Source organism: Trichogramma pretiosum, unplaced genomic scaffold (genome assembly GCF_000599845.2).
Source record: "Trichogramma pretiosum strain Unisexual culture from Peru unplaced genomic scaffold, Tpre_2.0 scaffold47, whole genome shotgun sequence".
NCBI lineage: Eukaryota > Metazoa > Arthropoda > Insecta > Hymenoptera > Trichogrammatidae > Trichogramma > Trichogramma pretiosum.
The window spans coordinates 206,170-233,982 of NW_019640859.1; the positions used below are offsets into that span (position 1 = coordinate 206,170).

General features: G+C 40.9%; 1 protein-coding gene across 1 annotated transcript; it reads right to left on the bottom strand.

Annotated features, from left to right (window-relative positions):
• Nucleotides 1-977: 977 nt before the first annotated feature.
• On the bottom strand, nucleotides 978-21,307 carry LOC106654463 (bone morphogenetic protein 1). Its single transcript, XM_014374376.2, has 15 exons — nucleotides 20,945-21,307; nucleotides 19,650-20,374; nucleotides 13,966-14,118; nucleotides 13,718-13,889; nucleotides 13,392-13,643; nucleotides 12,282-12,860; nucleotides 11,992-12,170; nucleotides 11,585-11,815; nucleotides 10,748-10,972; nucleotides 8,516-9,106; nucleotides 8,125-8,443; nucleotides 3,382-3,673; nucleotides 2,661-2,874; nucleotides 2,255-2,505; nucleotides 978-2,172 (listed from the first exon to the last, which is right to left on the bottom strand). Exons 2-15 carry the CDS (start codon nucleotides 19,888-19,890, stop codon nucleotides 2,002-2,004), a joined length of 3,870 nt encoding a protein of 1,289 aa, XP_014229862.1. The 5' UTR covers nucleotides 19,891-20,374; nucleotides 20,945-21,307; the 3' UTR covers nucleotides 978-2,001.
• Nucleotides 21,308-27,813: the final 6,506 nt, after the last annotated feature.

The following is a 27,813-nucleotide window of genomic DNA, read 5'->3' on the forward strand; positions in this document are numbered from 1 at the left end:
CAAATTCTATAGCAATATTTTGACAAAAGTTTTTTCCCCGCAGTTTATCAATAACGATTTTTGCTTCAAATTTCAAGTATTTTTCATAAAATTTCTAATATTTAGACCTTTCTTTTTCAATTTTCCAATAAAGTAACACGATATAAATTAGGTATTCATTGGATTCTTGCATTCCAGACTGCGTTGCAAACTCAAGTACTTTTTTATGCATATGAAACTAGAAATTACAGTGTAATAAGAAAAACGGTATGTAAGTTTATGTTGTTAAAAATAATTAATTCGATAACGTATAAAAAATATTTTTAACTAATTTAATTAGAATAATCTCAAACATATTTATGATAAAAACATGATTGAAAAAAAGTTAAACGATTTATTTTTAAATTACATACATTTTTTAATTCCTTTAATCATTATGCTTCAAATTTTATAATATATAAATATTTGCTGCATTCTTACGTCAAAGAAACTTGTCACAAATTTATTTTATACTTAGCGCACTTGCACAAGCTCTTGGATTAAAAATAATATTGCATTGCTTTGCACACTTTGTGGTGCTTCATTCATATGTTGCTGCAACCATCTACAATCTTTATCTTTCGCGTCCACGCACAGTGTATGCTTCTTAGACAATCGATAAAAGTGAGTGTGAATCGATCTATCATAATTTTTTTTACAGATGTTTTAGCCAATTCGGAATAATGTAGTAATAATAAACTATATAAAAAATTTTAATATTAATCACTCTAATTGAAATTATCATAAAACCAGATATTAATTCATACCCACAGAAATTAAGATAAAGAATAATTATATTTACATCACTTAGGAGCAAAAGTGTTTTTTAAAGACTAGCTTGTGTTTTATCGTATTTGCAATCATCGTGTACTTAAACGACTCTTGATGAACCACCGACGTAAATTTTTCGAACACTATTTGGACATTTTACAGTTGGTAAAAAAAATAATACAGAGAACTACTATTCATAATTGATATATTTTTCATTGTAACGTTATAACATTTAATATTATGTATGTAATCATTTAAGATTTTTTCGTCATAATCAAGTCTTTCCTATTCTTTAAAATTTAATTATTTTCTAATAATTATTACATTCAATTTTACATAATGCATATAAATATCATGAGTACATTTTATTTATATAAGTAATTAATTCAATGCACTTGAATCTAATTTGTTCGTCTATCAGCTAGAGTATCACTCACGCGTTACCAAGTAACGAGCAGACCTTTTTTCATCATAAAGATCACATCAAAATATTATCTTACACAATGAGTTTGCAAAAAAAGAATAAACGTAATATTAATGATATTTCTACAAAAATTTGTTATATTATATAAGATAAGTAGATCTTGAATAACATTAAACTTCAAGCTTGACTTACGTCGAATTTGTTCGATTTTAAACTCGTAAAACGTAACCATTCTTATAGAACCTTGATCAAAAGTGAGCATTACTTTTTCTTAAAGATTCATATTTTAATGAAAGTTATTATCTTTCAAGACAGTCTTCTCAGTCGGGTTGCATAGCTGTCATCAGTAAATTTTAATGAATAAATACTGCTTACTTATATTTGATATGCTGATTTCAAAAGATCGAATAGTTATAGTTTTTTGAACTTTCAACTATACATTAAAAATTAAACACCTCATCGTAATCGAGAAGCAATTTATAAAATAAAACTAACAGTCTGTAAAGAAGGCGCTGTCAATAATAATTTTTTGTAAAAAAAACCTACGCTGCGATACATACGATTCGATACTTTTTTGAAGTATCAAACGTTTTTTTTCTATCGAAAAAAATTACTCGACAACAAGATTAAAAAAAAAACGAAGAAGAAGACGATATTACAGAGTCTCTTTGTCAGTTTTTTCTGGTTACACACAATTTATAATATCTTCATTATCAACGGGAGACACGTGTTTGCGTATGGCACATTCAAAGGAGGTCGTAAAATTAACTTAAAAGGTTATCGTATAATCAAATTTTTACCAAGCCGTCTTCATCTTCGCTCTCGAAGCCGACGATCTCCTCGCTTTCCGACCGATCGTAGGCGTAGTACTTGGCGGCGAAGCCCGACTTCGTGATCGTGTCGTCCGTGCGGAAGCGGACGAGCAGAGCCTCGTTGATCGATATGATATCCGTCGTATTCTAATGGACAAAGGGCAAAATCGAAATTTCATTATTAATTACTTTTCTGAAAATGCTTGCCTGACGAATGGATAAAAATTACCGAATTTCCGCACAATCGGCCGTAACTCGGACTCGACGTGTCCAGGCCGGAATGTACCTCCACCCAGTCGTAGCTGCAGTCAATTTCATCCTCGAGATCGAAGGACAGAAAGTTAAGATGCACGTTTTTGCCGAGTGGCGCTTCGATGGTCCAGTCGCAGTCCATCCGGTGATCGTAGTCTTGACTTCCGTACTTCGCGTGCGAGTAGAAGTAATTGACCTTGTCGGACGCCATCAGGTGGCCTCCGCAGGCTATATAATAAAAATCATATCGAATCATGAGACCAACAGAAAAAAACCCCAAGATTACGCGAATCAATGAAACAAAAAAAAAAAAAAAAANNNGAAAAAAAAAAAAAAAAAAAAGATGAGCGATCGAAGCACGCGTGTGTGTGTGCGCCGCATACCCGTCATGTGTTGCGCGAAAAAGCCCTTCTTCTGTATCGACGTGTCGCTCTTAAAGACCATGAACATCTGATTGCCGGTGGCCAGGATCGGATGGGGCTCCTTGTTGCCGCAGAACTGGCCGAGCGACTCGCTGTCCGGCGAGTCGCCGTCGTATATGGCGATGTGGTCGTAGGCGCACTCCTGGTGCGGCTCCATGTCGAAGACTTTGAAGATCTGCGTGCGAGAGAGCGTGCATAATGTACGTACGATCGTGCGCAATGTTTATATGATTTCTCAGAAGAGCGAGAGCATGAGAATTTGGAAAAAGTATATATGTAACGATAACGGGGGCGATGGACTTTGACACTCGTGTTATGACGATATGTAACTCGAAATCCAGGGCACGAAGACGAAAAAGCCGAAAATTCATTCGTTCGAGATAATGGCCAACGCGCACTATCTTTGACTGTACAAGTATAGTTCGAGCGGGGCGCCGGGTCGTACGAAGAGATATATAGCGAGGCACGTAATAATAATCAAAGGCGCAGGCAATAAAGCACGAGTCGAGCCCGCGTTAAAACATTCGCGCAATCGCGCAGCAAAATGAGTTGGCTCGCGAGACGCGCGGGAAAAAAAATTAATAGTCGCGCGCTGTGGCTCTATTATACACAAAAGGATCGCCGTAGCACAGCGCGCATACTCATTAGCGAGATACAGAAGGCGCTGCGAGGAGCAGCTTACCAATTTGATCCTGTGGCCGGGCGTGGTCGTAAAGTGCCAGACGCAGTCCTTCTTGCCGGGATAATAATCCGGATAATTGGGCGAGGTGATGGTGCCCGAGGGCGCCGTTATTTCGTACTTGCAGCCGCCCTCCTTGCAGTCGTGGCCGTTGTCGTGCAGGGTGAAGCCGTTGTGGCAGGAGCAGTGATACGAGCCGATCGTGTTCTTGCACTCGTGCTGGCAGCCGCCGTTGTTGTTCGCGCACTCGTCCATGTCCGTGAAGAAGATCGCGGCGAAGCCGGATTTTTGCATGCTATATATCGATGCAAATTCAATTTCGACGTTTTACTTATTTCCATCATGTCATTTATTTTGTTTTGTATAATATGCAAGTATTTCATGTATTGCAGCGTGGATTATTCGTCACGCTATCGCGGCGCGCAACTAAAAAGTATTTTTAAGACCACGACTTTTGATTTTGATTAGTATCAAAAATTCAAATCTCAGGATATATGTCTAAATCAAAATAGTGCCTTTACAGCATACTTAATCTATTCTTTCTCTTCTTTTCTTGGGTGATAACGAGAAAGACATTATTATACCGTAAAACAAATGATTTTACAGCTCTCTATAGCTCGAAACACAACTCGTTGAGAGTTCATTTATCTCTCTTTCTCGAGCTCTCACATGATACACGCGTCGCGACGCAGCACGTGTGTTTATGCCTGTGATTTTTCACGGCCGCTTTGCTGTGCGATTTTCTTGACTGAAAATTTAAGCAGCAGTTGTCGCACGAGTGATTTTCGATGAAAATACAGCAGCTTTAATCTCTCGTTGCTCTCGGGCGCGAAAGACTCGAAAAATATATTGCTCATTTGACGCGCGTACACTGTTCGGGCATTGTACGAGTGACAGACTTGTTTTTTTATTTTTAATGTTTTTCCTTTTTTTTTGTTTTGATGAAACGATGAGGCACGGCTTGAAATAAATGAATTAATTGTTCTGTTTACGGATACAACAGAGTTTCGGGGAAAATTGAAATGCAGAGAAATCACAACGCTACGTTTTTTTTTATCTCGTGTATCGTAAATATACGAGCGAGTCGACGATTCTAGTTGATATACCTCGATGTAGTTGATAAATATTTGAATAACTCTTAGATACCCACGCAATAGATCGTAAAAATTATCATTTTTTTTTCTTTCGTGATTGAGCCTGAGAAAATTTATATTAAGCCGACAGGTTCACAAAATTTTTTCCCGTCGCAGTCGTTAACTGCTTCGTGTCGAGAACAGGTGCTTCATAGATACGAAAAATCCTACGACGCCGACGGCAATCATGGACTTGTGTGTTAAATTTTTGCTAATTTCGGCTCTCTGCGCAACGATTGCTGCTGTAAGTTTCGAGATTTTTGGGGCACGACCGCATGCACCCTAAACATTTTTTTTTATTTAACTAGTGAATTATTACAACTCGTGTGCGATTTTAACTCAGTGACTAGAAAAAAAAGTTTTTAAACGCTTGAAATTTTCAAATGCCATAGGCAGCACCGAGGAGCATTCAACAGGAGGTGGTAAAGGGATTGATAGCTACTCTGCCGACAGAATCGCTGACGCTAGTACAAAAGAATACCGAGCAATCAGATAATCGAATACAGGTAAGTTTATTTTGCAATTTTTTTTATTTAATCGGTGCGGAACGACAATCGAGAAATGATTTTTAGTTAACATTCTATATCTATTTTATTCCTAGTGAGCAATTGAAAAATGCATTGCTTTAAATTTTCAGATCGATGGCTATGACGTTATTCACTACGAACTTATTGCTTTCAACAAAGATTACAGGGTGAGTAAAAATAATAATCAATAAGACAATTTTTTCTATTCGATAGATGAATAGTTTACTTGAATTGTAAATTTAAATTTGAAATTGTACAATCGTTTGCAGTTTTATCTTGTCGAGGCCAAAAGAAAAAATAGTACATCGCCCATAGGATTGATTTCCACGACTGAGAGCCCTGTAAGTAACTTTTTTTGTGGTACTATGGAATTTTATTTGATCTTTTAATATTTAGAAAATAATAAATAAAATATTTTTCTAGGCTCAAGAAGAAACGACGGTATCTGTTATCGCGGCTGAGAATATTAATACAACCCCCGAAATCGTTGATGTAACAACCGAAGCAGCTGGTGTCACGGAGCAAGCAACAGAGCCGGTATGTATAAACATCAAAATTTTATTGTTCTTGAAAATTTTTTCACTAGACTATTCTTATATAAATTGAATTTTTAGGCTGTAACTATTGGTGAAGATGAAGTAATTACCACCACTGTAGTACCGGAAGAGACTACCGATTCCCGCAGTGAAATAACAACTGCAGAGCCAATCGAGCTTGTTTCGGAAAGTTCACCTGAAACAACCGAATCTTATGACGAATCTACTACAGAAGAGTCCGTAAACATTGGCACAGAAGAGTTCAACGAAACAACCGAGTCTCACGAAGAAACCACGACTGAAGAGTCCAATGAGTTCGGCCCGGAAAATCCTTCTGAAACCACTGAGTCTTACGCTGAGACAACAACGGAAGAGTCCGATAATTTTGGCACAGAAAATTCCGACGTAACAACTGAGTCCTTGGACGAAACAACTACGAAAGCATCCAACGACGTCAGCTTAGAAAATTCCAATGAAACTACTGAGTCTTATGGCGAAACAACTACCGAAGGATCTGGTGACGTCAGCTTAGAAAATTCCAATGAAACTACTGAGTCTTATGGCGAAACAACTACGGAAGGATCTGGTGACATCAGTTTGGAAAATTCGTCTGAAACCACCGAGTCTTATGGAGAAACAACTACGGAGGGATCTGAAGATGTCAGTTTGGAAAATTCCTCTGAAACCACCGAGTATTATGATGAAACAACAGAAAAATTGACCGTTACCGAGTCGGAAAACTCAGAAGTTATGACCGAATCTTATGACGAGACTACCACAGAGGAATCGATGGAAATCGGTTCAGGTAGTATCGATAAAACAACCGGTTCTTATGGCGAGACTACCACAGAGGAATCCATGGAAATTGGTTCGGGTAGCATCGATGAAACGACCGATTTTAATGAAGCAACGACAACGGAAAAATCAATGGAAATGGGCTCAGAAAGTTCTGAAGTAACAACCGAGAATATTGCTGAAACAACGACATCAGTGCCATCGGACATCATCTCTGAAGTTCCTGACGAAACAACCGAGATTGTTGCCGAGACAACGACAGCAGTGGCTGCGGACATCGACTTGGAAATTCCCGACGAAACAACCGATTCCTCAGTCGTGGATTTTACGACAAATGCAAGCACTGAATCGGTAATTTATCAATACAATTAAATTTAGAATTAATTTGACTAAAGAAATTCATATCTTATGTAGAGCGAAGAATTGACGACACAAGCAAACGATGCTTCGTCCGAGCCCGAAGAGGTGAAGGTGGTTCAATCAGTAACTGAAACGGTATTCAATTCACGATTTATCTAATTTTTTCAAAATCTCAACACAGACCAATTATTTACGATGTTATTTTATTTCAGATTGATATGGAAACGACTGAACAACAAATTTTTACTACAGAAATTCCAAATACCCCAACCACAGAATCAAATACTGAATTAACAACCGCTCATGCTTCAGAATCGGTATTGATATTTGATAATTATAGCATTTTTGAAATATTATAAGCATAATTTGATCATGATTTATTTTTGCTTTAGGAATTATCGACAACAGAAATCATCGAAGAATCTGCACAAGCCAATGAAACGGTATGTGTCATTTAACAACAAATTTATAAATCGATTCATGTATCGCGCATTCTTGTTTACTTATTTTTAATATATTTTATATCCACGCAGTCAAGCCCCACCATTGAAGAAGTAACGGTTACCCAAGAGCCGAAAATTCCTCCAGTCACCGAGTACTTTCCCTCTAATCAAGTAGCTGTAAGTTATTTTTTTTTATTTCGAACGAATCGAATGATAACAAGTCACATAAATTTTTTTTTAATCATTCGACTGCGAACCGTTTCGTTTTGTATACAGCAAGATAAGAAGGATATTGTGGAATCGAACGAGCTTACCCCGGCACCGTCACAATTCGTAACGAGCGTTACGGATAAACCCTTGAGCGTCACCACGCCTGCCGATGTCACATCGTCGTCGCCATCGACGGTACAGCAGCAATCTACGCCGAGTACCACTACAACAACGACGTCAACGCCGAGCACCACGACAACAACGACGACGACCACGACAACGACGACCCCGAAACCGGTAATACAATCTAATTCGCATTTTTATCAAATTATAAACCAAATCAGAGATAAATTACGTTTGATGATTGTTTGTTTTGCTTTTATTTTACAAGGATAAAAAAGGAAACGAACTCAGCGACAGAGCCTGGCGATACGTACTTGCGATCTTGTTGCAAAAGCTTAGCGGCGTAGAGTTTACGCATTAATAAGTTCGATATGTTCTTTTTTATGTAAACAAATCTACATATAGCATAAGAAGAAAGTTATATAGATCATATAACGATATCAAAACGTCGTGATACGACGGTGTACAGTGTCCAGTATCTGAACATTTTTTTTTCTAATAACGATGTAAAAGTAAAAAAAATTCATAGAGAAATATATATGATATTTTCACGTTGACAATCGAGTATCTATCCAAAATAATTTAAATTGTGTGTGAGTATGTATGATGCACTACTGACCTGTTGTCGGACGAGAAGACGACCTTGAGCGAGTTGCCCTCGGAGGTGATGAGGCTCGGGGACCTCGAGCCACAGTAGGTGCCGTGCTTCTTGAGCACGTCGTCGGCCAGCTTGCTGGACACCTCGACCCAGTCGTACTCGCAGGGCTGCTCGTACACGTTGTTGCCCTCGAGGTCGAAGTGCGTGAAGTTGAGGGTGATGCGGTACTGGGCAGGGGCGACGATCTCCCAGACGCAGTGCTTGTTGCCGGGGTAGGTCTCGGGGAAGGACGGGCTGGTGATGGTGCCGTTGTTGGATTTGAACACGCCACCACAGGCGTCTGTAAATATTCGTGAATAAAAATGGTTCGAGTCTCGAGAGAAAGCAGTGATATATTATGTAGCAATCTTACCCTCGCAATGCTTGCCGTCCGAGTGGAGCTCGTAGCCGGGCTTGCAGGTGCACTCGAAGCCGCCGATGGTGTTGACGCAGTCGTGCTCGCAGCCGTGATCCGTCAGGGCGCACTCGTCGAACTCCTTCATGAAGGTCGCCGAGAATCCGGCCTTCTGCACCGAGCTGTCGCTGACGAACTTGACCAGCAGCTTGTTGCCGCTCGAGCGCACGTCCGGCGGCAGCTTGTAGCCGCAGTAGACGCCTATCAGCGGCGAATCGGGCGCGTGTCCGTCTCGGACCTCGAGATAGTCGTAGACGCAGTTGTCGTGGCTCTCGATCTCGAACGACTGGAACTTGAGGGCGACCTGATAGTCCTGGGGCACCGAGAGACGCCAGACGCACTCCTTGCTCGACTGGTACTCCTCGGGATAGTTCGGCGACTCGAGGTGGCCGAGGCCGTCGAGTTTCACGTCGCCCCCGCAGACGGCCTCGTAGCCGGCGCTGAAGCCCGCGTGGCCGCTCTGCCTGGCCGAGGTGACGTAGGTGACGAGCATGCGGCTGCCCGTCGACACCACGGGCTCGGGCATCTTGCCGCTGCCGCAGAAGCGTCCTGTACAGCGAAAACGAGAGAGAGATATTTTTTTACATAACATTTTCGGCTCGTTGCAATATACAATCGATGGTGAACTTTTTCCCTCGTGCTTTTTGCATTTTTTTTTCGATACGGGGCAATTTGTGGTCGCGCGTGAGGATATCGTGATTTTTTATATGTATCATATACACTCGGGGCAGCAGCTTTATCTTATCTAAAAACGAATCGACAAAAAAGTTTATAACTCGGTGCGATGCACGCTTTGAGCGCTACATACTCGCACCTGCCCGCGGCTCCCATACACATCACTTATATCTATATAACTGCAGCACTTGTTTACTTTTTTAGCCTTTTTCCTCTCTCCTTTTTTACGATTATTTCGTGTAACTAGACAAAATGGTTATCTGATCGTTATCTGTACGGCCTAGTTGGCCCCGAAGATTGGTGTCGTGAACTGATTTGTTGTTACCGCAATAACGAGCCCGAATGTATACACGAATATCTTTGATCGATGCGTCAAAAGTTTGAGGCCGCTTTGCAAGCAATAGACATGATGTGCACGTATGCTAGAACCTGAACGATCGACTTAGAATATGGGAGTCATGTAAATTTATGATATTGAAAAATTTTGTGGTTTATTTATTTGCGATCGCAGTGAACAAATATGCGGGGTCGTACATCTCTGTGTTAAAAAAAACCTTTGAATTCGATAAAACGTAAAATATTAAAATTAAAGTAATCGAATCTACATTTTGAGGGTATTGTCACATGAAATAATCGTTAAAAATTAATATATCCATACTGACTTATTTTTTTGTGCAAAAATAAACGAAAAGAACTTAATTCTACATTTCAATTAAAACATTTTGATTGAAAATTAATATTTTAATTCCGACTTCTTTTGCTTGCAAAAATATATAAGAATGTGAAATTATTATTGTAGTCAGCCATCGCCGCTAGATGGTTAGTGTCTTTATCCGTAAATCCGCAAGTGGTAAAGCAAAAATAATCGTATAAGGTATAATCGCAATATTTGTTTGATTAAGTATGTTTGTACATTAATTTTAATGCAATGAATAATAATCTGTAATATTGTACTCATAATTCCGTAAAATGTTGCAGCTCGCTCGCGTACAATCGAGAGATCGAGTTGCTAATTTTTTTTTCTATACAGCCTATGTTCCGCGAATTATACCACTAGAAATTCGAATGTACATGTACACGATTCGGCGATCGTCGACGGGTATAGTCGAAAATCCATTTAGCGAGGCGGTGGCCCGGCAAAACGAGCTCGATCGCGCGCACATAATACTTGACACGTTGCGATTCAGTGAGCGCATCAATAGAGAGACGCGGCGGGGGCGGTATACACATACTCGATATATACGCGCGGAAAAAGAGAGCTATTAATGGGCACAATACTCTTTCCGACGAGATCCAAGCAAGATCATTACTTCGAGAGGGGAGGTGCGCGCATAATAGCAAGCGCAAACCGATACGTCTGTACCGCACACATACACACACTTGTATTATACAGCGCTTCATATACTTGTATGCGAAAATTGGGAGCTGCGCGCATAATATTCGCGTACAGAGAGCAGCGCAGCCTCAGCTAATAATTGTACATGTGTATATACGGTATGTGTATGAGATACTCACCCAAAACGGGACTCTTGTGCCAGTAACCGTCGCGAATCTCGAGATAATCGCTGCGGCAATAGTCGCTCTTGAATATGTCGAGAAAGGTGATATTGAGGACGATGCGCTCGCCGTGGGTCGCGGTGATGCGCCACTCGCAGCGCTCGGGCTCGCTCGCCGGCGAGCTGTTCGGGTGGCTGGGCGAGCCGAAGCTGCCGCTGTTCTCCTGGAACGTTCGGCCGCATTCTGAAAAAATTAAAAAAAAAAAAAAAAAAAAAAAGAAGAAGAACAATTTTTAATTCGCATAAATAACGTTATCGTCGCACGAATCAGCACACGTCGCACATAAGTAGCTTATCGATTACGAATTGCATTGTGGTATTGCATTCGCGCGGCGCATAACAATTCGAGAGATCGTTTTGTACGTGGATGCAGCAGCGTTGCTATGTAGTTGACATTGTTGTCGAGGTACTACGCGGCGCACCCGAGATATCATTGCCACTCGCTCGCTCGCTCGCACGCGCGTTCTTGAACTTTACAGAGCTTTATGCTGTTTCCTCTTTCTCTCTCTCTTATATTCGTCGCGTTCGTACACGTGCTGTCCGCGATGCGTTGTTTTACGTAATATATTGCTTTACGCGAGTCGAGTGTCCGCACACACACGCACGGCTTGAAAAACCAACTATCGACAATGGGAAAAAACAAAGTAATTAAAAGCCCGCGGCGGCCGATTTCCCATACTGGCGATATATGTATGTCGAGCTTTTTCATTAAATTCAATTGATTTCTCGAGGCTACATATACGCAGTATGCAGCCTCGACATGTGCCATATCAAAAAATGTTCTATGTGTACTCACTGTGACACTTGTAAAGGAGATTGGTCTGGGCGATGTCGCCCTCGCTGAGGCGCACTCGCTGGCCGATCTCGGGCCTCTTCTTGCCGTGCATCTCCATCGGCAGGATGGTGTCGAGATACGTGCCCTTGGAGAAGGTGTTCTTCGCGTAGTGCATTATCGAGTCGTAGTCGTAAGGCAGGCCCAGCGAGTTGACCTCGTCGTCGGTCAGCTTGTTGAAATTGTACTCTTGACCTGTGCATACGTAATAGTAATAATGATAATAATGATGATAACACGTGTGAAAATTCGCTCGACATTTTATGTAAAATATTTCGAGAGAGATAAGAGTCGAAGCAGCTGCATTGTACAGGAGTACAAATAATAATAATAATAATCATACAGCGATAAAGTGAGGTAGAAGCACTCACCCGTCATTATGTTGTCGCGTATTATTTGCACGTGTCGGTCGCGATCGGGCCGCGTGTGCTCGTGCCAGAAGCCGACTACGTGGCCGAGCTCGTGCACGACAATGCCGAATTTGTCGCAATTCTTGCCGATGCTAATGGCCTGCGGTCCATTTCCTCTCTTGCCGACGAACGAGCAGCATCTGTTGTTTTATAAAGCAAACGAGAGAAAAAGACACGATATTAAATACGTGACCCAATTTTTCGGTAAACATTTTTCCATGGACATCGAATAGAAAAAAAAAGCATCTCACCCACAAGGTCTCTCGGTGAAGACGATATAGTTGGGATGCTCGCGGGGCACTCGTTCGACGAACTTGACGCACGTGAAGTTCTCCCAATGGCGCATGGCCTGCTTGAACAGGGCCTTGTGCGCGCCGGAAAAGTTGCCATCTATCTCGTACGGTATGACCCCGTGGTCCCAGACTCTTTCCTTTCGCGCTGTGGCGGCGCGTCTGCTCCTGATCAGCTCCGATCGATGATGATGATGATGATGCCTCGAGCCCGACGACGACGTCTGCGCCGAATTAAAGAGTCTGCGAGCCTCCGAGCCGAGGAAGGACTTGTGCTCGTTGTAAAACTCCACCGATCGCATGAGCCGATGATGCTGCTGCTGCCGTTGCCGATCGTCGTGGCCGAAGGTCGAGGCCAGCTGAAGTCGCTCGTCGTCGTCCTCGTCGTAGGCCCGGGCGGCGGCGGCAGCCTCGAGCTTGGCCTTGAGCCTCCGCTCCTGCTGCTTCTGCCTGCGCTGCTGGATCAGCAGCTTGGCCTTTTTCCGGCTTCTGCGTCGAGCCAGACGCTCTCGGCGTTCGCGACCCCGTTCTGTAGCCGACCTGCGGGCACATAACTCGGTATATAGGGGCCGCACGCCACGAAATTCTATTCGCGCAAAGGTCACGGTGCGACACGCAAATCGCGTGTCTATTACAGCTTTATAATTCCGTACGAGTCGATGTGTGTGGGTCATATCGAATAATGCGTACATACATTTCACCCACGCCTACATTATGTACATGCGTGCTATATCGCGAACTTCGATAAGTTCATTACTTACTAAAATTTCGATATTACAAGCCTATTTATTGATTAATTTCGTTCAAAGTAGACATAATTGTTTTCTAACAATTATCGTTTGAACTAGATTCGAGAAAATATTTTACATTCAATTTTTAATTATAAACTCCATCAACAACTAGAAAATATTTCGTAATGTTCGTGAAAAAGAGCTTTTTTTTATACTTTGCAATGAGCCATATCAATTACTCTTAAAAACAAAGCGTTGTTGTACTCGTAATAAACCGCTAATAGTTCAGACATTTTAATTTAAAAAAACGTTGAATTAAATAATTCAATCATAATCTTACTTTTTTTGATGATGTCTTCGTTTGCGAACCGATGCGACATCTGTCGTGGCATTTATTTTGTAATTTGAATCTTTGGTATCATCCTCCGAAAGTCTAGTAATATTTTCTTTGGAAATAGTTTTCTTAGACATTGTCTCTTTCGAATCTGATAATAATCCTGTATCACTCGCTTTTTTACTCTTCATCGAACTGAACCGAGCTTTAGGGTTTCGCAATTTTTTCTGAGGAATCTCGGTAGATATTTCGCTCGTTCTGTAATTTAAAAATTCATGAAATAGTGTAATGCCATAAAATGTGCGTGTGAACTTTTTTGATACGCAACTCACCTAGAAGTGTAAGCACTGTCGTCGACTTTAATTGGATCAATTTTCTTCGGTGCTTTCGAACTAAAAATATATTCATTCTCATCAGGAAAAATAGATTCCGATTGTACGTTATTTTTCTTAACATAATTATTTTTATTACTTGTGGAAACTTCATCTTTCAATTTCGATAATTCTGAAACAATAAATATAATTCATTTTTTAACTCTTATTATAATAGGAAATAATTATTCTTAGTATTCAAAATGTACCTGGTAGGCCCTCCTCTTCAATTTGCAGTCCTTCGACCATTACTTCCTCTCTAAACTTGTCTAATTCATCGAAAAAGGTTCTATTGATTTTCTGCTGTCGCCATTCAGTTTCGACTAAAATATTTGGCAACGCAATGTCTCCTAAGAAGCCACCTACAAACAATTCGTAATGCTTGATTCAATAATAAAATTTGACACGGTGAAATACGCGCAACATTTGGTGTAATTATCGTTTATAAAGCTCAAAAATAACGTTCGCCCAAATTCATCATTCAGACTTTAAGGAAATGCATTTATTAATTTTAATGAAAATCTGATTGCTCGGCAAGATAAATTGGAGCAGCGCGTGAAATTAATGTACATACAAAGAATCTCTCGGCGTGTATATATATTTTGTAAGTACTGCAGCCGCACATACACAGATTTGAGATTACGCGTGTTTATGATTATGTCGAGAGTAGAAAGTGAATATGAAAACCATTTACTCTAATTGCGCGCTTGCGCCTGCATTGTCACGCTTTCGGTTCAAGGGTTCTAAAATGTTTCTCTCTTTCTCTCTCGCTCGGGCTATTTATCTTTTGCTTAATGAGAAAAATACGAGAGTTACAAATGAAAATAGTTTATAACGAGATTATGGCAGAAGTGCAGTTCGTTTAAAAGCGAAAGAATGCTAAAAGTCCGCATAAGCATTAAGCATGCCGCATAGTCGCTTTGTATGCGTATGAGTGGCTTTGGTAGAAAAATTGTTCACGATCAATTATAAAAATTGTCTCGCAAAACATCCGCGAAATAAAGAGCAACGTTTTTACCGCGTGTATTTTAACGGCGACGCAACGCTGTCTTTCGAGTGTGATAATTTACGAGAGATTCTTTTCGCGCGCGCGTTTTAATTCAATTTTAAAATACAACTGATTTATATATTTAATGGTCGCGCGCGCGCGTGAATTAACGAGCCAAATCGTTGACGCGTGGTACGTTGGATGCAAAACTATTCTACTACGGTAAATAATGTCGCCGCGCACAGTGACACACAGTCAAAAGGACTAATAGCTCAACATGCAAAAAAAGTAAAAAAAAAAAAAAAGGGAGAAGAAAAAAATTCTTGCAAGCTTGCGCGTTCTCTCTTAGATGGGCTGGCTTTGACAATCGTTAACTGCCTCACCTCACGCGCCCGTACATAAAGTGCAGCTGGGAAGAAAAGGCCATTGCATCCGACATGCGCGCCTCGCGAAGAATATATATGTGTGTGCGTGTATGTATGTGTGTGTAACGGATGAGAAATTCCAACAATGAAGAACCAGGGTGAATAAAAGTATAGGAAGCCCGAGAGAGAGACAAAAGCTCGAGCTCGACTTCAAATTAGTCGATATATACAACGAATGCTGATACGCGCGGGATTGACAGCTGAGCGGCGAGGAAGAGAATAGTGTTGATGAATAGGGTCAGGCCACGAGGAGCAGCAGCAGCAGCAGCAGTGCGACTTGTCAATTTCAAGTGCCACGGGCCGCACACGTATACACAATTCAAATGGATTGGCGCGCCCGAGACAGAGAGAGAAAAGTGAATTTATGGTCGATCGTTGCACGTCATTCTCAGCAAGACGGGGGGGTCGAAGTGGTAATAACGAGCAAAAAATAAATTTTCTTCGTTTGCTGCAATGCGACTTGGGTCGCAGTCTGGCTCTGTTATTAAACGTCACTTCTCGCCTTTGAAGATTAATCAAAGACAAATTACACTCGGTGTAGATTAAAAGACTAATTATCGAGTTTTGGGGTTTCAATCGTCGCGCCTGCAGCTACATACGTGTGCTTGAATTAGAATCGTTTTAGCACCTGGAAGTGCGATGACAATTAGAGACGAAAGAAATTTTTCCTCTATGCGAGCCTCCTAGTGTGTGCTATACACGGTAGATAACATAATGCATGCAAAAAGGAGGAAGAGAGTAGTAGGCGATGCGGAAAATTGCACCGCTGCACGCAACGCAGAAAAGAGAGTTTATACTCTCTCGTGAGCTGCTTTTTCCTCTTGGATTATCGAGGCTTCTTCACTCTTTTTTCATATCTTCTTCAATTTCTCAAAATCTTCATCGATACGTTTCGGGAATATAATTTTCACCGAAATTTCTCAGCTCCCTTTGTATACATGTACGTTTGACACAAGGTCAGTTGAATTAGTAGAGGGACACTGAATTTAAGGGTCTCTGAAATAAATGTCGTAATGCTTTTGAATCGAGGTATCAAACGAGACGCAAGTATACGTCGCGTTGGATTTACCAGGAGTAATTTTAGATTTGGCATTATGTGTGCGTATACGTGTGTACGCAGGTAAAAGGGCAACTTGGTACCAGCAACGCGAGACTCTTTGATCACTCGACAAAGAAATCAAGATGAATGCGAGGATTTACCGAATACGTTTTATGCTTAAACGTTTAAATACTAAACTACAGTGTAAGGATTCAAATTACACAACGACTTTAAAACCAATGCAAAAACAACGATTTTCAAATTAGTTTTCTGAGATTTCTAGCAATTGATGCATAGTATAGCGACTAGACTTCAGCTCGTGTTGACATTATTATAATCATTATCATTACTATTATCATTATGACTATGAAAATTAGTTGACATAGAGCTCACTAGGAGTCGATTTGGCTGACCACGCTCCTTCCTCCAACAGATCGAGGCATCATCATCATATGATAAGGTAAAAGAGCTTGTTGTGGTAAATACACGCAATGACCATATATCCCTAATACGAGCGCAATCTCGTTTACACCCGGTGTGCAGAGAGTCATTGCTTTTTTTTTCAAAAACTTTTTAATTATAATAACCCAGGCGCCTCTCGGCGCGCGCGATTTTCTCCTTAATGCGTGAAATTTTGCGCGGTTTTCTATTTCGCCGAAGCAGCCACGATGCGCAGCGTTGATCCGCGCGCGCGCGCAAGTGTATATAAGCAACAACATCTCGTGCACACACGCGTATTCAAGAGGAAAACTTATTTAGTCTTAGGTGAGCGCGCGTAGAGCGCACCGCTGTCCGACTTATTCGGTCCGGCATAAACGAAACTTTGTATCTATATGCTCGTGTATATGTAACGCAGCTCGCGACTGGTATATATACGAAGGCGCAGAAATCGGCCACTTTCTTCGCTGAATGCGCTAATGATTTGTCGAAAAAAAGGAAAGTAAACGCATTATTATAAATGCACACGGTATAAAGCCGAGAAAGATTCTCAATCGAGCACTGTGGAGTTGCATTGATAATGATAATGTAGAGCTAAGAAATTAGATTAATTTACGCGTGTGAGTTATATATAGTTTATCGCGAAGAAAAATTCGATACGAGTGCCGAGCGTAAGTCGTTTTTTTATGAGGATTTTTAGTAATTTCTCTCGGTACAATCGCACTCGAATTACGTCGTTATCATCAAAATGATGTATCTTTTACCGAGGTGTCAACCTATAGGCACAACACCATATACTCGATTAACCGTGTAAGTTTTTTTTGGGTAACTCCTTGTATAACACACACGTTAGAACAGTTTAATACACGAATGAATCGAGCGCCTTGTGTCTTTGGAGCGGTCGCGGCATCCCCGCGATGATAAACTTTGACCTCGAGGCACGATCGCGTTTCATTCAACTGCGGGCGCGCTGAGAGATTTACTCGTAAATTGTTATGAAGTCGTCGGTATCGTCAAAAAAAAAAAAAAAAACAACCCATAACCAGTTGTGTGCCAGTATACAGAAGCAAGGTTACATATAAACGAATTCAAAAAAAAAAAAACATATACCCTCAGTGTAAGCATTGATGTACAACGACGAGAGTTTTTTTTTCGTGTATGTAAATAGTGAAACGATCTTATAAGCGCGTAATATATATCGCATCTAATTTGCGTATCTGCTCTTCTTAGCCGCTCTTGCGCGCTGCTAACGGCATCCGGCTTATTAGTTACACTTAACGAACTCGCCTGCGATGTTATAGTAGGCGAGAGGCTGCTAGCTGCGCTCGCGCAAGACACGAAATTTATCGTCATCGTTGTCGTCTCGGTATGTAAGAAGAAGTAGCTCGTGTTCCGATCCGAACATGTGCGCGCGATTATAAGTAAGACTTTATTAGTGAGCCAACTTGAGAAGACGCGAATCTCGAGAAAAGAGTTATACGTCGGTATCAAAGAGGCGCGCGCAAAAACACGAAAGCTCTTTCAGGAATTCCAGAGATTATATACAAAAACATGTGAAGTTTTGAATAAAAGGCGCTCTCTCCGCGTGGCTAAATTAAAGAATTTGAGTTAGAGTTTGAGAGAGAGAGAGCCCATTGAGCCAAAAACGAGCGGCCACGTTTGACCATAGCGCGTAATATATATCTTGCGAGAAGCTCTTAGGAGCTTTCATCGTTAATTTCATCCTTCGCTTACTTTGACTTTAACGTTGATTTTTACTTCTCCGCGCTTATTTCGATTTTTTTTATTTTGCGTTCTTCGCCCGACTCTCTCTCCGAGAAGTTGGGTAAAAAGTTTCGCAAAGCTCGGCCCTTTTTCATCGAGATGCTCTCTTCCTCTCTCTTTGCAAAGACCTTTACACACCTTTTGTCCATGCGATGCGAGAAAAAATTGCCTCAGCAGAGTAGCAGTGGCAGCAGCGGCGCGCGCCTGACTACCCTGAGAAGTTTCTCTTTCTCTCTCTCTTGCGCGCGCGAGCGCTCTTCTGGAGGACCGCAGAGTACAGTAGCATCAAAGTACACGCGCTCGTCTAAAGGGAGCGTCTAAAAAAAAAAAAAAAAAAGAAAGAAGAAGGAAAGGAAAAGGCGAAAAAAAGAGAGAAGCGAAAGCTTCAACTCTCTCGCGCGCGCCCGCGCTGAATGAGCTATATACGCAACGAGAAATAAATGTTTTTAACGCAAAGGTAGTGTACGCATAGCAGCTCCCCGTGCCAGCAGCAGCCCCTGTTCGTGAACGCCCGCGCGCGCCACAGTATTAACTTCCTCTACCGTAAGAGAGAGCGAGAGAGAAAAATTCGTAGGAACTTTTTTTTGAATTTTCTCCCTGTGTATACAAACGCGCGCGAGCGCGAGCCTTTTGTGTTATTATTGCTGCTGTTGGTCGCGGGGCATTAAAAGCCCCGCGCACATACAGCGGTGCAACTTTCGCAATTTAAACCAATCCTCGCGACAGTCGTAACTCCGCGCCGCGCTTTAATACCCCCGAGGGGGGTGGGTGCAGGCGCCGCAAGTTCAACGCCGCGATACACAGAGACGAACGAAAAAAAAAAAGGAGAGAAAGAAAGAGAGAGAACGTTTGAATCGCCGTTGCCGCTGTTGCACACGAGCTTGCAGCACGCGACGCTATAACGCAACTTTCCCGTTGCTTATCGATATAAATCTCGTCTCGCGGCTCGCTTTTCATATTAGCGGACGCCTTTAACGTCGCTGTTGACAATTTATGTATAGCACTGCTACTTTTTTTTATCATTCCCCTCCATTAGAGCGTAAAAGCTCGGTAATTTCCATGACTTCAAACGGCATTGGCAATCAAATGAAACTTTTAAATGCATCAAAAAATCAGTTTCCTAAATGACTTATACCAAACAGTAGTTGTCATATAGATTTGATAATTCAAAATTACGAAAATCGGATTGAAGTATAATGAATGAATAATGAAAAAAAAAAAAAAAAAAATTAAACTCACCAGCTTTGCAAACGTCCAAATCGAGGTCACCGGTGATAAGATTTGGAAAAGTGATGCTGAGAAGCTCGTCGATGGTAAAGCGACGTCGTCGGACTTTCGGCGCGTTATTGTTGACTTGTCGCTGCTCCTGCTGCTGCTCGCGGAACAGCTGATCGGTCGCCGCCGGCTCTATTTCTCTCGACTCGGCGACGTCGACGACGAGCCAACAGCAGCAAATAGCAAAAATCCACGCGAACTTCATCGTGTTTCCGATCCTCGTATCAAGAATCGTAAATCGCCTTATATTACTCCGGATGCGATCTTCTTGCGCGGCGAGACAACTGCGTCTCGTCGGCTTTTTTGTATCTACACGCACGCACACAACTCCTTATACCTTCCTTTATTTCTTCTTTCTTTTATTTAAGCACGCACACACACACAAGCACATGCACACCTTGGGCCGTTAACTGTCACACACTGCGAGTTTTGTTTTCCATTACTGCACTTCTCGTAATCATTCTCGTTTACGAGATCTCGTCGTATTAAGGCGCGCTTTCCTCTGTCACTGCCGCGACATTGCCGTTGTTACCGCGTTAATTGTCATTGTGCTCGCGCGTTACGATCTGATTGTCACTTGGTAATGGGGGGGACATCAACCATGGCGCTTTTAATTTCACAGCATGATGAGCGCGCGGCTTGTTTTCGAGTCTTTGATATATGTCTCGATGGGTCCTTCTATCCCTACACTGGAAAGAGAAAAGTGTATGATGTAATCGAAATCAATATTATTGTTATAAATGAAGAGCTTTCGATTTTAAGATACACAATGTAAGTGATTATTTGATTTTGTGTATATATTTATCGCCTCGCGAATTCATTTAGTGATAGTTCGTATTCGACGACTCATCAAAAATATATAATATGACGATGAGAAACGATTTGGATTAACCCGTATACACATACAAGCTCGCTAGAAACACAATTATAGATTCGCAAATAGAGAGCTTAAACTCGAGTCAAGTGTAAACGAAAATACGCAGAAACGAGAGAAAAAAGCGTGACGATAAAAAAAAAAAGACCAGCAACATCGTAGTTAAGAAGATGCGCTTACATACAGCCCCGTTCTCGCGCGACAAAGAGACAGAGACGAAAAAAGAGCCGAGTCTCGAGCGAGGCGCGCGGCAATGCTCGGCAAAATAGCAAGTCGGTTTTATAAACGGCGACAAAAGAAATAAGAAAAGGGGAGCGAAATAATGGTTGGGAGTCTCACAAGACGAGAGAGAAGAAAACGTAGAAAGAGAAAGAGAGAGATTTACCCTTGCGTCGAGATTTGCTTGCTGCTGCTGTTCGTCGCGGTGCAACAATCGGCGGCGGCTCACTCGTACGACGAAGACGACGAGGAAAAACGATTCTTATATGATATATATATCATGTATGTGGCGTTGTGCGTATCACTCTCTTAGCGGTGGCGAAGGTCAACTGCGACGATCGCGTGCCCGCACTCGTTCAACGTTCGTAATAATAAGTAATTCCGTCGTTATAACTGCACCAGCGGCACACATGAAGCACAGAAAGAAGAGCGTTGTGCGCGTATTATATTAATTTTATTATTTTACTCTACACAGAAGTGCGTTGATAATGTAAGTCAGAGCAGAGTCGCGATGCAACCGATGCCGCTGCTGCTGCTGCTGCTTCTCTCTTACACTTTTAGCCGGTCGCTCTTCTTCTCGATTGCGTATATCATTGCCTGCATAGAGACGCGCAACACTCGAAGACGCAGAGGCTCCTCCGGCCCCACAAGAGGCGGCTACAGTACTTATATATAGATATGGATATATGCGAACGCGCGTGTGTGTACAAAGCGGAGCGCACGCGGCACGGCGCGGCGCTCTTTTATGGGCCGACGCGAGTAGACGACGACGAGGAGCGCGCGCGCGAGGGTCTCGACTGCAGCAGCGTCTGTGCGTGCGTTCTCTCTCTATCTCTCTAGCTGTATAGCTCTGTTGCTGCTGCGCGCCGTGCTCGAAGCGACTGCGAAGAGTGACGCGGAACTCCTAGTTACGAACCTCTCTCGATCTTTTTCGAGCTTACCACTGCCACTGCTACTGCTGCCACTGCTGCTGCTGCTGCTGCTGCTGCTGCTACTGTGCTCCGCTGATGCTGCAACACGCAGACGCGCTCGGCTCCGCGCGTTATCTCTCCCGAGGCCGTTCACCCTTTGTTCTTCGCCGCGCTTGGTGGCATCGCGCGAGGCAGTAGCAGCGGCAGTCAGCTACTAGCTAGCTTGCTAGCGCGCACACACGCACATACGGTAGCCCGCAAAGAAACTCACGTGTATACGTAGATATATCAAATCTAATGCTGTACGAACTTTTGCTTGAACGCGTACGTGTCCGCGTGCGTATTACAAAATGCACGTGCGCAGAACCTTTTTCAAGATCGCGCGTGAGGTCGGGCGAAGCGTGATTGTAGCATCTAATTCTTCTGTGCGAGGTCTCGCATGAGACTCGCTTTACCTTCGAGCCTGGTAGCGAAATTTTCGTAAATTTCTTGAAACCTTGACTAGAAAAAATATATAAATTATGCAATAGTATGACGAAAAATGCCTTTTTGCGCACACTTTTTAATGCTCAATAAGCGTTTTTGACACTGGTGTGCGATAAAATTTTTGATATTTTGTGAAATATCATGCTTGTTATTTATGCACTTTTCGCATTCTATTGCATAATAGTTATTTATGTAACAAGTGCCCAGGCGTTTTTGGGCACGAGTGTGCGGAAAAAGACACGAGTGCCGGCTATGCCGGCACGAGTGGGTGTTTTTTCCGCACACTGTGCGCAAAAAGCTGGGCACGTTTTGCATACAAAATTGTATGCAATAGTAGGCGAAAAATACGTTCATTTAAATGAGGCGTTTTACCGCACACCCGTGTCCAAAATGGGGCATTTTACCGCACACAAGTGTCCAAAAACGCTTTTTGCGCACTAAAAAATGTGCGAAAAAAGACATTTTTCGTCATACTATTGCATAAAATTTTGTATGCAACACGTGCTCAGCTTTTTCCGCACAGCGTGCGCAAAAGACGCCCCTCGGCAACGCCGGCACTCATGTCTTGTTTGTTTGCGCTCGTACTGACTGACGCCAACCCTCGTGCATACACTGTGCGCAAAAACCCATTTTGGCCACTTGTTGCATTAATAACTATTAAAATTCAAGTTAAACTTAAATGAGGCAAATTTAGGATGAACATTAAAATTATATGTATGAGAATGAGTTGGAATTTTAAGCTAGTTCAAATGTTATGAGAACAATTAATAATCTGATAAATCAGCGAGTAAATTGTAAACAAAATATTATAAACGATTTTGACATCTCCCCCTGACACACTGATTATGTTCATAGTTAAAATAAATTAGTTTCAATGTTGACTTTCCCGATCCCGGAAGCATCTATAATACCACATGATGAATGCTACTCATTAAATTTCCGTGGCTCTAAATACAAGGATTCATCGTTCACTTTAGACACCAAAATGGATAAAAGTAAAAAGAAAATCGAGGAAATCGTTTCAAAAGATAACTCAAATGAATACAACACTGTTGTTTCAAACGACAAAAAATACATTTGTGATATTTGTCAGGAGTCATTTACACTCGAATCAAGCATGATAACACACCGAGACATGATTCACAATGAACAGAAAAATTATACTTGCGACAAGTGCGAAAAAAAATTTGAGTTCCGGAGTCATTTGAGTAGACACCAAATATCAGAACACAAAGACCGCGAAAATTTTGCATGCGTCCAGTGCGAGAAGAAATTTGTGAGAAAATCGACTTTGCTTACTCATCAAAAATTAGCACACAAGAATCGCAATGATTTCACTTGCAACAAGTGCGAGAAGAAATTTGAGAATAAATCAATTTTACTCAAGCACAAAAGAATATTCCACGAAGTTTTTAAAGATCACTTATGTGAAAAGTGTGGGAAGAGATTCGGAAGTAAACAAAATTTGCTCTTGCACATAAAGACAATACACCACGATCGAAAAGATTTTACATGTGACAAGTGCGAGGAAATATTTACGAATAAATCCCATTTGCTCTATCACCTAAAAACAGTACATGAAGATCAGAAAGATTACGCCATTAAAGTCCTGAAAGATTACTTATGTGACCATTGCGGTAAGAAATTTGGACATAAAGGTGATTTTCTCTCGCACATAACAGTCCATAAAGACCGTAAAGATTTTGCATGTAACAAGTGTGAAAGAAAATATAGATTCAAATCAACTTTACTCTTACACCAGAAGACAATCCATGAAGGTCGCAAAGATTACGCATGCAACAAGTGTGAGAAGAAATTTGGGGATCCAAGCATTTTGATCAGACACAAAAAAACAGTCCATGAAGGTCGCAGAGATTATGCATGCGAGAAATGCGAGGTGAAATTTGGATGCAAATCGCATTTGCTTTATCACCAAAAAACAGTCCACGAAGGTCGTAAAGACTACGCATGCGAAAAGTGCATGAAGAAATTTGTAACAAAATCGCATTTGCTTACGCACCAAAAGACAGTACATGAAAAGCGTAAAGATTTCGAATGCGAAAGGTGCGAGAGGACATTTGGAACTAAATCAGATTTGTTGAAGCACCAACGGACAGTACATGAAGGTCTCAAAAATTACTCGTGCAACAATTGTGAAAGAAAATTTGTCCAAGAAGCTCATTTGATTATTCACCAAAGTGTAGTACACGAAGGTCATAAAGATTTCGCATGTGACAAATGCGAAAAAAAATTTGGAGTAAAATCGACTTTGCTTATGCACCATAAGACAGTCCATGAAGGTCGCAAGGACTACGCATGCGATAAGTGCATGAAGAAATTTGGAAGAAAATCGAGTTTGCTTACACACCAAAAAATAATTCACGAAGGTCGGAAAGATCACGCATGCGATAATTGTGAGCAGAAATTTGGACAAAAATCGAGCTTGTTCCTACACATAAAAACAGTACATGAAGGTCACAAAGATTACGCATGCGACAAATGCGAAAAGAAATTTGGGGTTCGAAGCAATTTGATCGTGCACCAAAAGACAATACATCAAGGTTGCAAAGATTACGCATGCGACAAGTGCGACAAGAAATTCGGAGAACGAAGTAATTTGAATAGACACCAAAAGGCAATGCACGAAGATCGCAGAGATTTTGCATGTGACAAATGCGAGGACAAATTTAGACTAAAACTGCAATTGCGCAGACATGTAAGGAAAATACATGAAGATTGCGAAGATTATGCATGATGAAATTTCGAGAAGAAATGATGATTGACAATTGTAAATATGTATAGATACTTATATTTTCTGAAATTTAAATAATAATACGTGGACAAAGTACTCTCAAGTATCGAGTATTGAATGAGGCTGTCATTCCTGTTATTAAAAAATAATTTTTTTTTTCATTTTTAGAGCCAAATACCGTAAATAAAATATTAAAAATGTTCAATCCCCTTCTGAAGCCCTCAGCTCAAGCACTGGTTCAAAAACGTAACGATAGTTAGCTCGTACATTTGAAACTCCAAATCGTACGTTTAGTCGAGATAGAACGGTGATTAGAATCCGCCAGAAAGATAGAGGGTGAGAGAGACCCCTTGGCTTAATTCAGCGACAACCCCATTTACGAACGGATGCGCCTTTGCTTGTTTCTTCTTGCTCGGCTCGTGCGCCTCGAGCCTGATATACAATCGCTCGTGATTAGGCAGTAGGAAGCGACTGGCTAATAAAGCTGCTCATGCTGTTGCCTGCGCCTCTTAGTCTTGCGAACCATACAGCCGGCGATGCGCCATATGCTGCGGCTGTGATCGTCCCCATCGTCGTCGTCTCCATCCTTAATTTTTGCACTCATGCAATTACACGATCGATGTCACCGCGCTACACTCCCCAAGACTATATCTCGACAAAGAACCTACAGTTGAGTTTTCTTTGTTTCGAAGATCTGGCAATGTATAAATTAAGACGTGCAAATTTTATCAGATTTACAAAATAACTATTTGGAAGCCGAGCGATTTATCGTATAAGTTCGAGGCTTAGGTTCACGACGTATCTAACAAAGGATAAAAAAGTATTTAAACAAAAATGAGATAAGTTTTTAGTCGTTTACGTAACCTAAACGTAATGTCAAAAATAAACATCAGACAAACAGTGAGTTAAAAATGTTGAACATTTTATTTAAAAAAAAAAAAAGAACGATCAATCGGTTCGAGAAAAATAAAAATTTTTTTAAACACTTTCTAGGGTAAAGGAAGTTTTAGAAATTTACGCTTTTATGAAGTAAAATGGGTCACCGGCAAAGAGAGTGCAACGCAATTTCTTTACGGTCATTATCTTGAGGAACAACTACATCTTTTGACTTTGAAAACAACGCACTAAGTCTTGGTATCTCAGAATAAGTCTTGATAAAAAAATTCTTAATCCTCGTACTTGGACAAAATTTGAAGCTTTCAAAAGATATTTTACCGCAGGACGAAGTCGTCGCGAGACCACTGGTGCGATGCAAGTTTTCAGAGTCAAATTGTCGCGTGATATTTTATTCCGTTATAATAGCTCGTTTCACAAGTGGATATGGGTTTATCTTCTAATGACTTTTGTTTTCCAAGCCATTTTCTCCGACCATTTGAATGCCGAGTTTCTCGCGCGGCGGAAGATGCGAGCTCTTTTACATAGTACAGGAACTTATACGACCGCAGCGAGAAGCGCGTGGCTTGTAATCTATTTCGACGTCCTTAATTTTGAGTTGTAGTTGTTAAACTTGTTTTAAATTCATGAATCACATTCAAAATTATTACATAATAATTGAACGACAAAAACCAATATGTAAGGTTAAAATTATGTATTGACATTAGTCTCGTACTAGTATACGAGTCAGTGAAAATGGTTGTTTGTGAATGAGCCCGTTTATCTTCCCGCAGAAAGATAAATTGTTGTACAGAAATATCGACAGTTCTCGCTCTGTCCGAGGACTATGGAGAGGTTTAAGTGTACGATTTGAAATCTCTCTGATAATTGATGTTATCTAATATTTTTAAGGTCGTTGGTATATTTAAGTAACTTTATTTAAAGCTGAGTTCATTATTATTATAATCCAAATATTTTTTCAAAATGATTGACATTTTTTAAAATTAATCTTCACAAGAAAAATATTCAAAAGCATAATTTTATTTTAATCAAATTTTTTTTTGAGCACAAATTTGGAAGATAGGTGAAAAACATAAAATAGTGCAATATGTCAATGAATGTACGACATCGCTTGTGTGCAGTATATTATTTTATTTATTGCAATATTCCAGAGTTAATAAGATAGGTTGTATGCGCCATATTTCGGACAGTAAAGAAAAAAAATGTTTCTTTACACATTTACAGAGCTCGTGCACGACGTTTGAAAATTTTTCTAAAAATACCCGTTGATAGAAAAAAAGTAACCTTTCGAATGCGTACATACACTTGGCCAAAAATTGCTGGTGGTATTTTAAAAATATAATTAAAACCAAAAAAATACGGTTCGTCCATTTTTCGACCACCTCACTGAGCTGTCAAAGACCCTGAGCTTGTAACTCGGTTTAAATTTTTATTTTTGACATCTGAAAGCATAATAAATGAACATACGTGTCTAGAAGTGCACGAGGAACCTATTGTCGATTTACAAATTGAATAAAAAACTTTTGAATAAAAATTATTCAGGATTAATGCAGGTGGTCGAAAACTGCATGTATAATTGTACTGAATAGCCCAATTTTCGACCAGGTCAGAATTATAAATTGAGCAACGAAAAATATTTAATAATTTTCAAGGGTACTAAGAATTTTCTCTGAAACAATAACATTTATAGGATCGAAAAAATTTAAATTGAACCTTCTTAGAAATTGAATAAAATGAATAACTTTTAAACTGCACATCGTATTTTTTTGCGATACTCGTTTAATTATGTTCCGACTCTATCTGTAGTGTTTCCAGAAAAACCTCCTATTGGTAAGGTAGATTTCATCAGTTTTGAGCAATGTATCGCTGACATGCGGGGAAGCGAATTTGTGTCATCTACTGGTGAACTGCTGCAATTTATATCCTTACGATATAACTCGCAATTCGCATGGTGAAACACCGCATGACTAAGAATTGAAATTTTCTCTGAGA

Bases quoted from the DNA above. Each gene is read 5' to 3' on its own strand.
- LOC106654463 (XM_014374376.2), bottom strand. From the start codon at position 19,890: ATGAAGTTCGCGTGGATTTTTGCTATTTGCTGCTGTTGGCTCGTCGTC. The intron at 9,107-10,747 runs GTGAGTATCTCA...TTCGCTGTACAG, and splicing joins GCACAAGAGTCCCGTTTTGG to GACGCTTCTGCGGCAGCGGC. The intron at 2,506-2,660 runs GTATGCGGCGCA...TTTATTATATAG, and splicing joins TTTCGCGCAACACATGACGG to CCTGCGGAGGCCACCTGATG.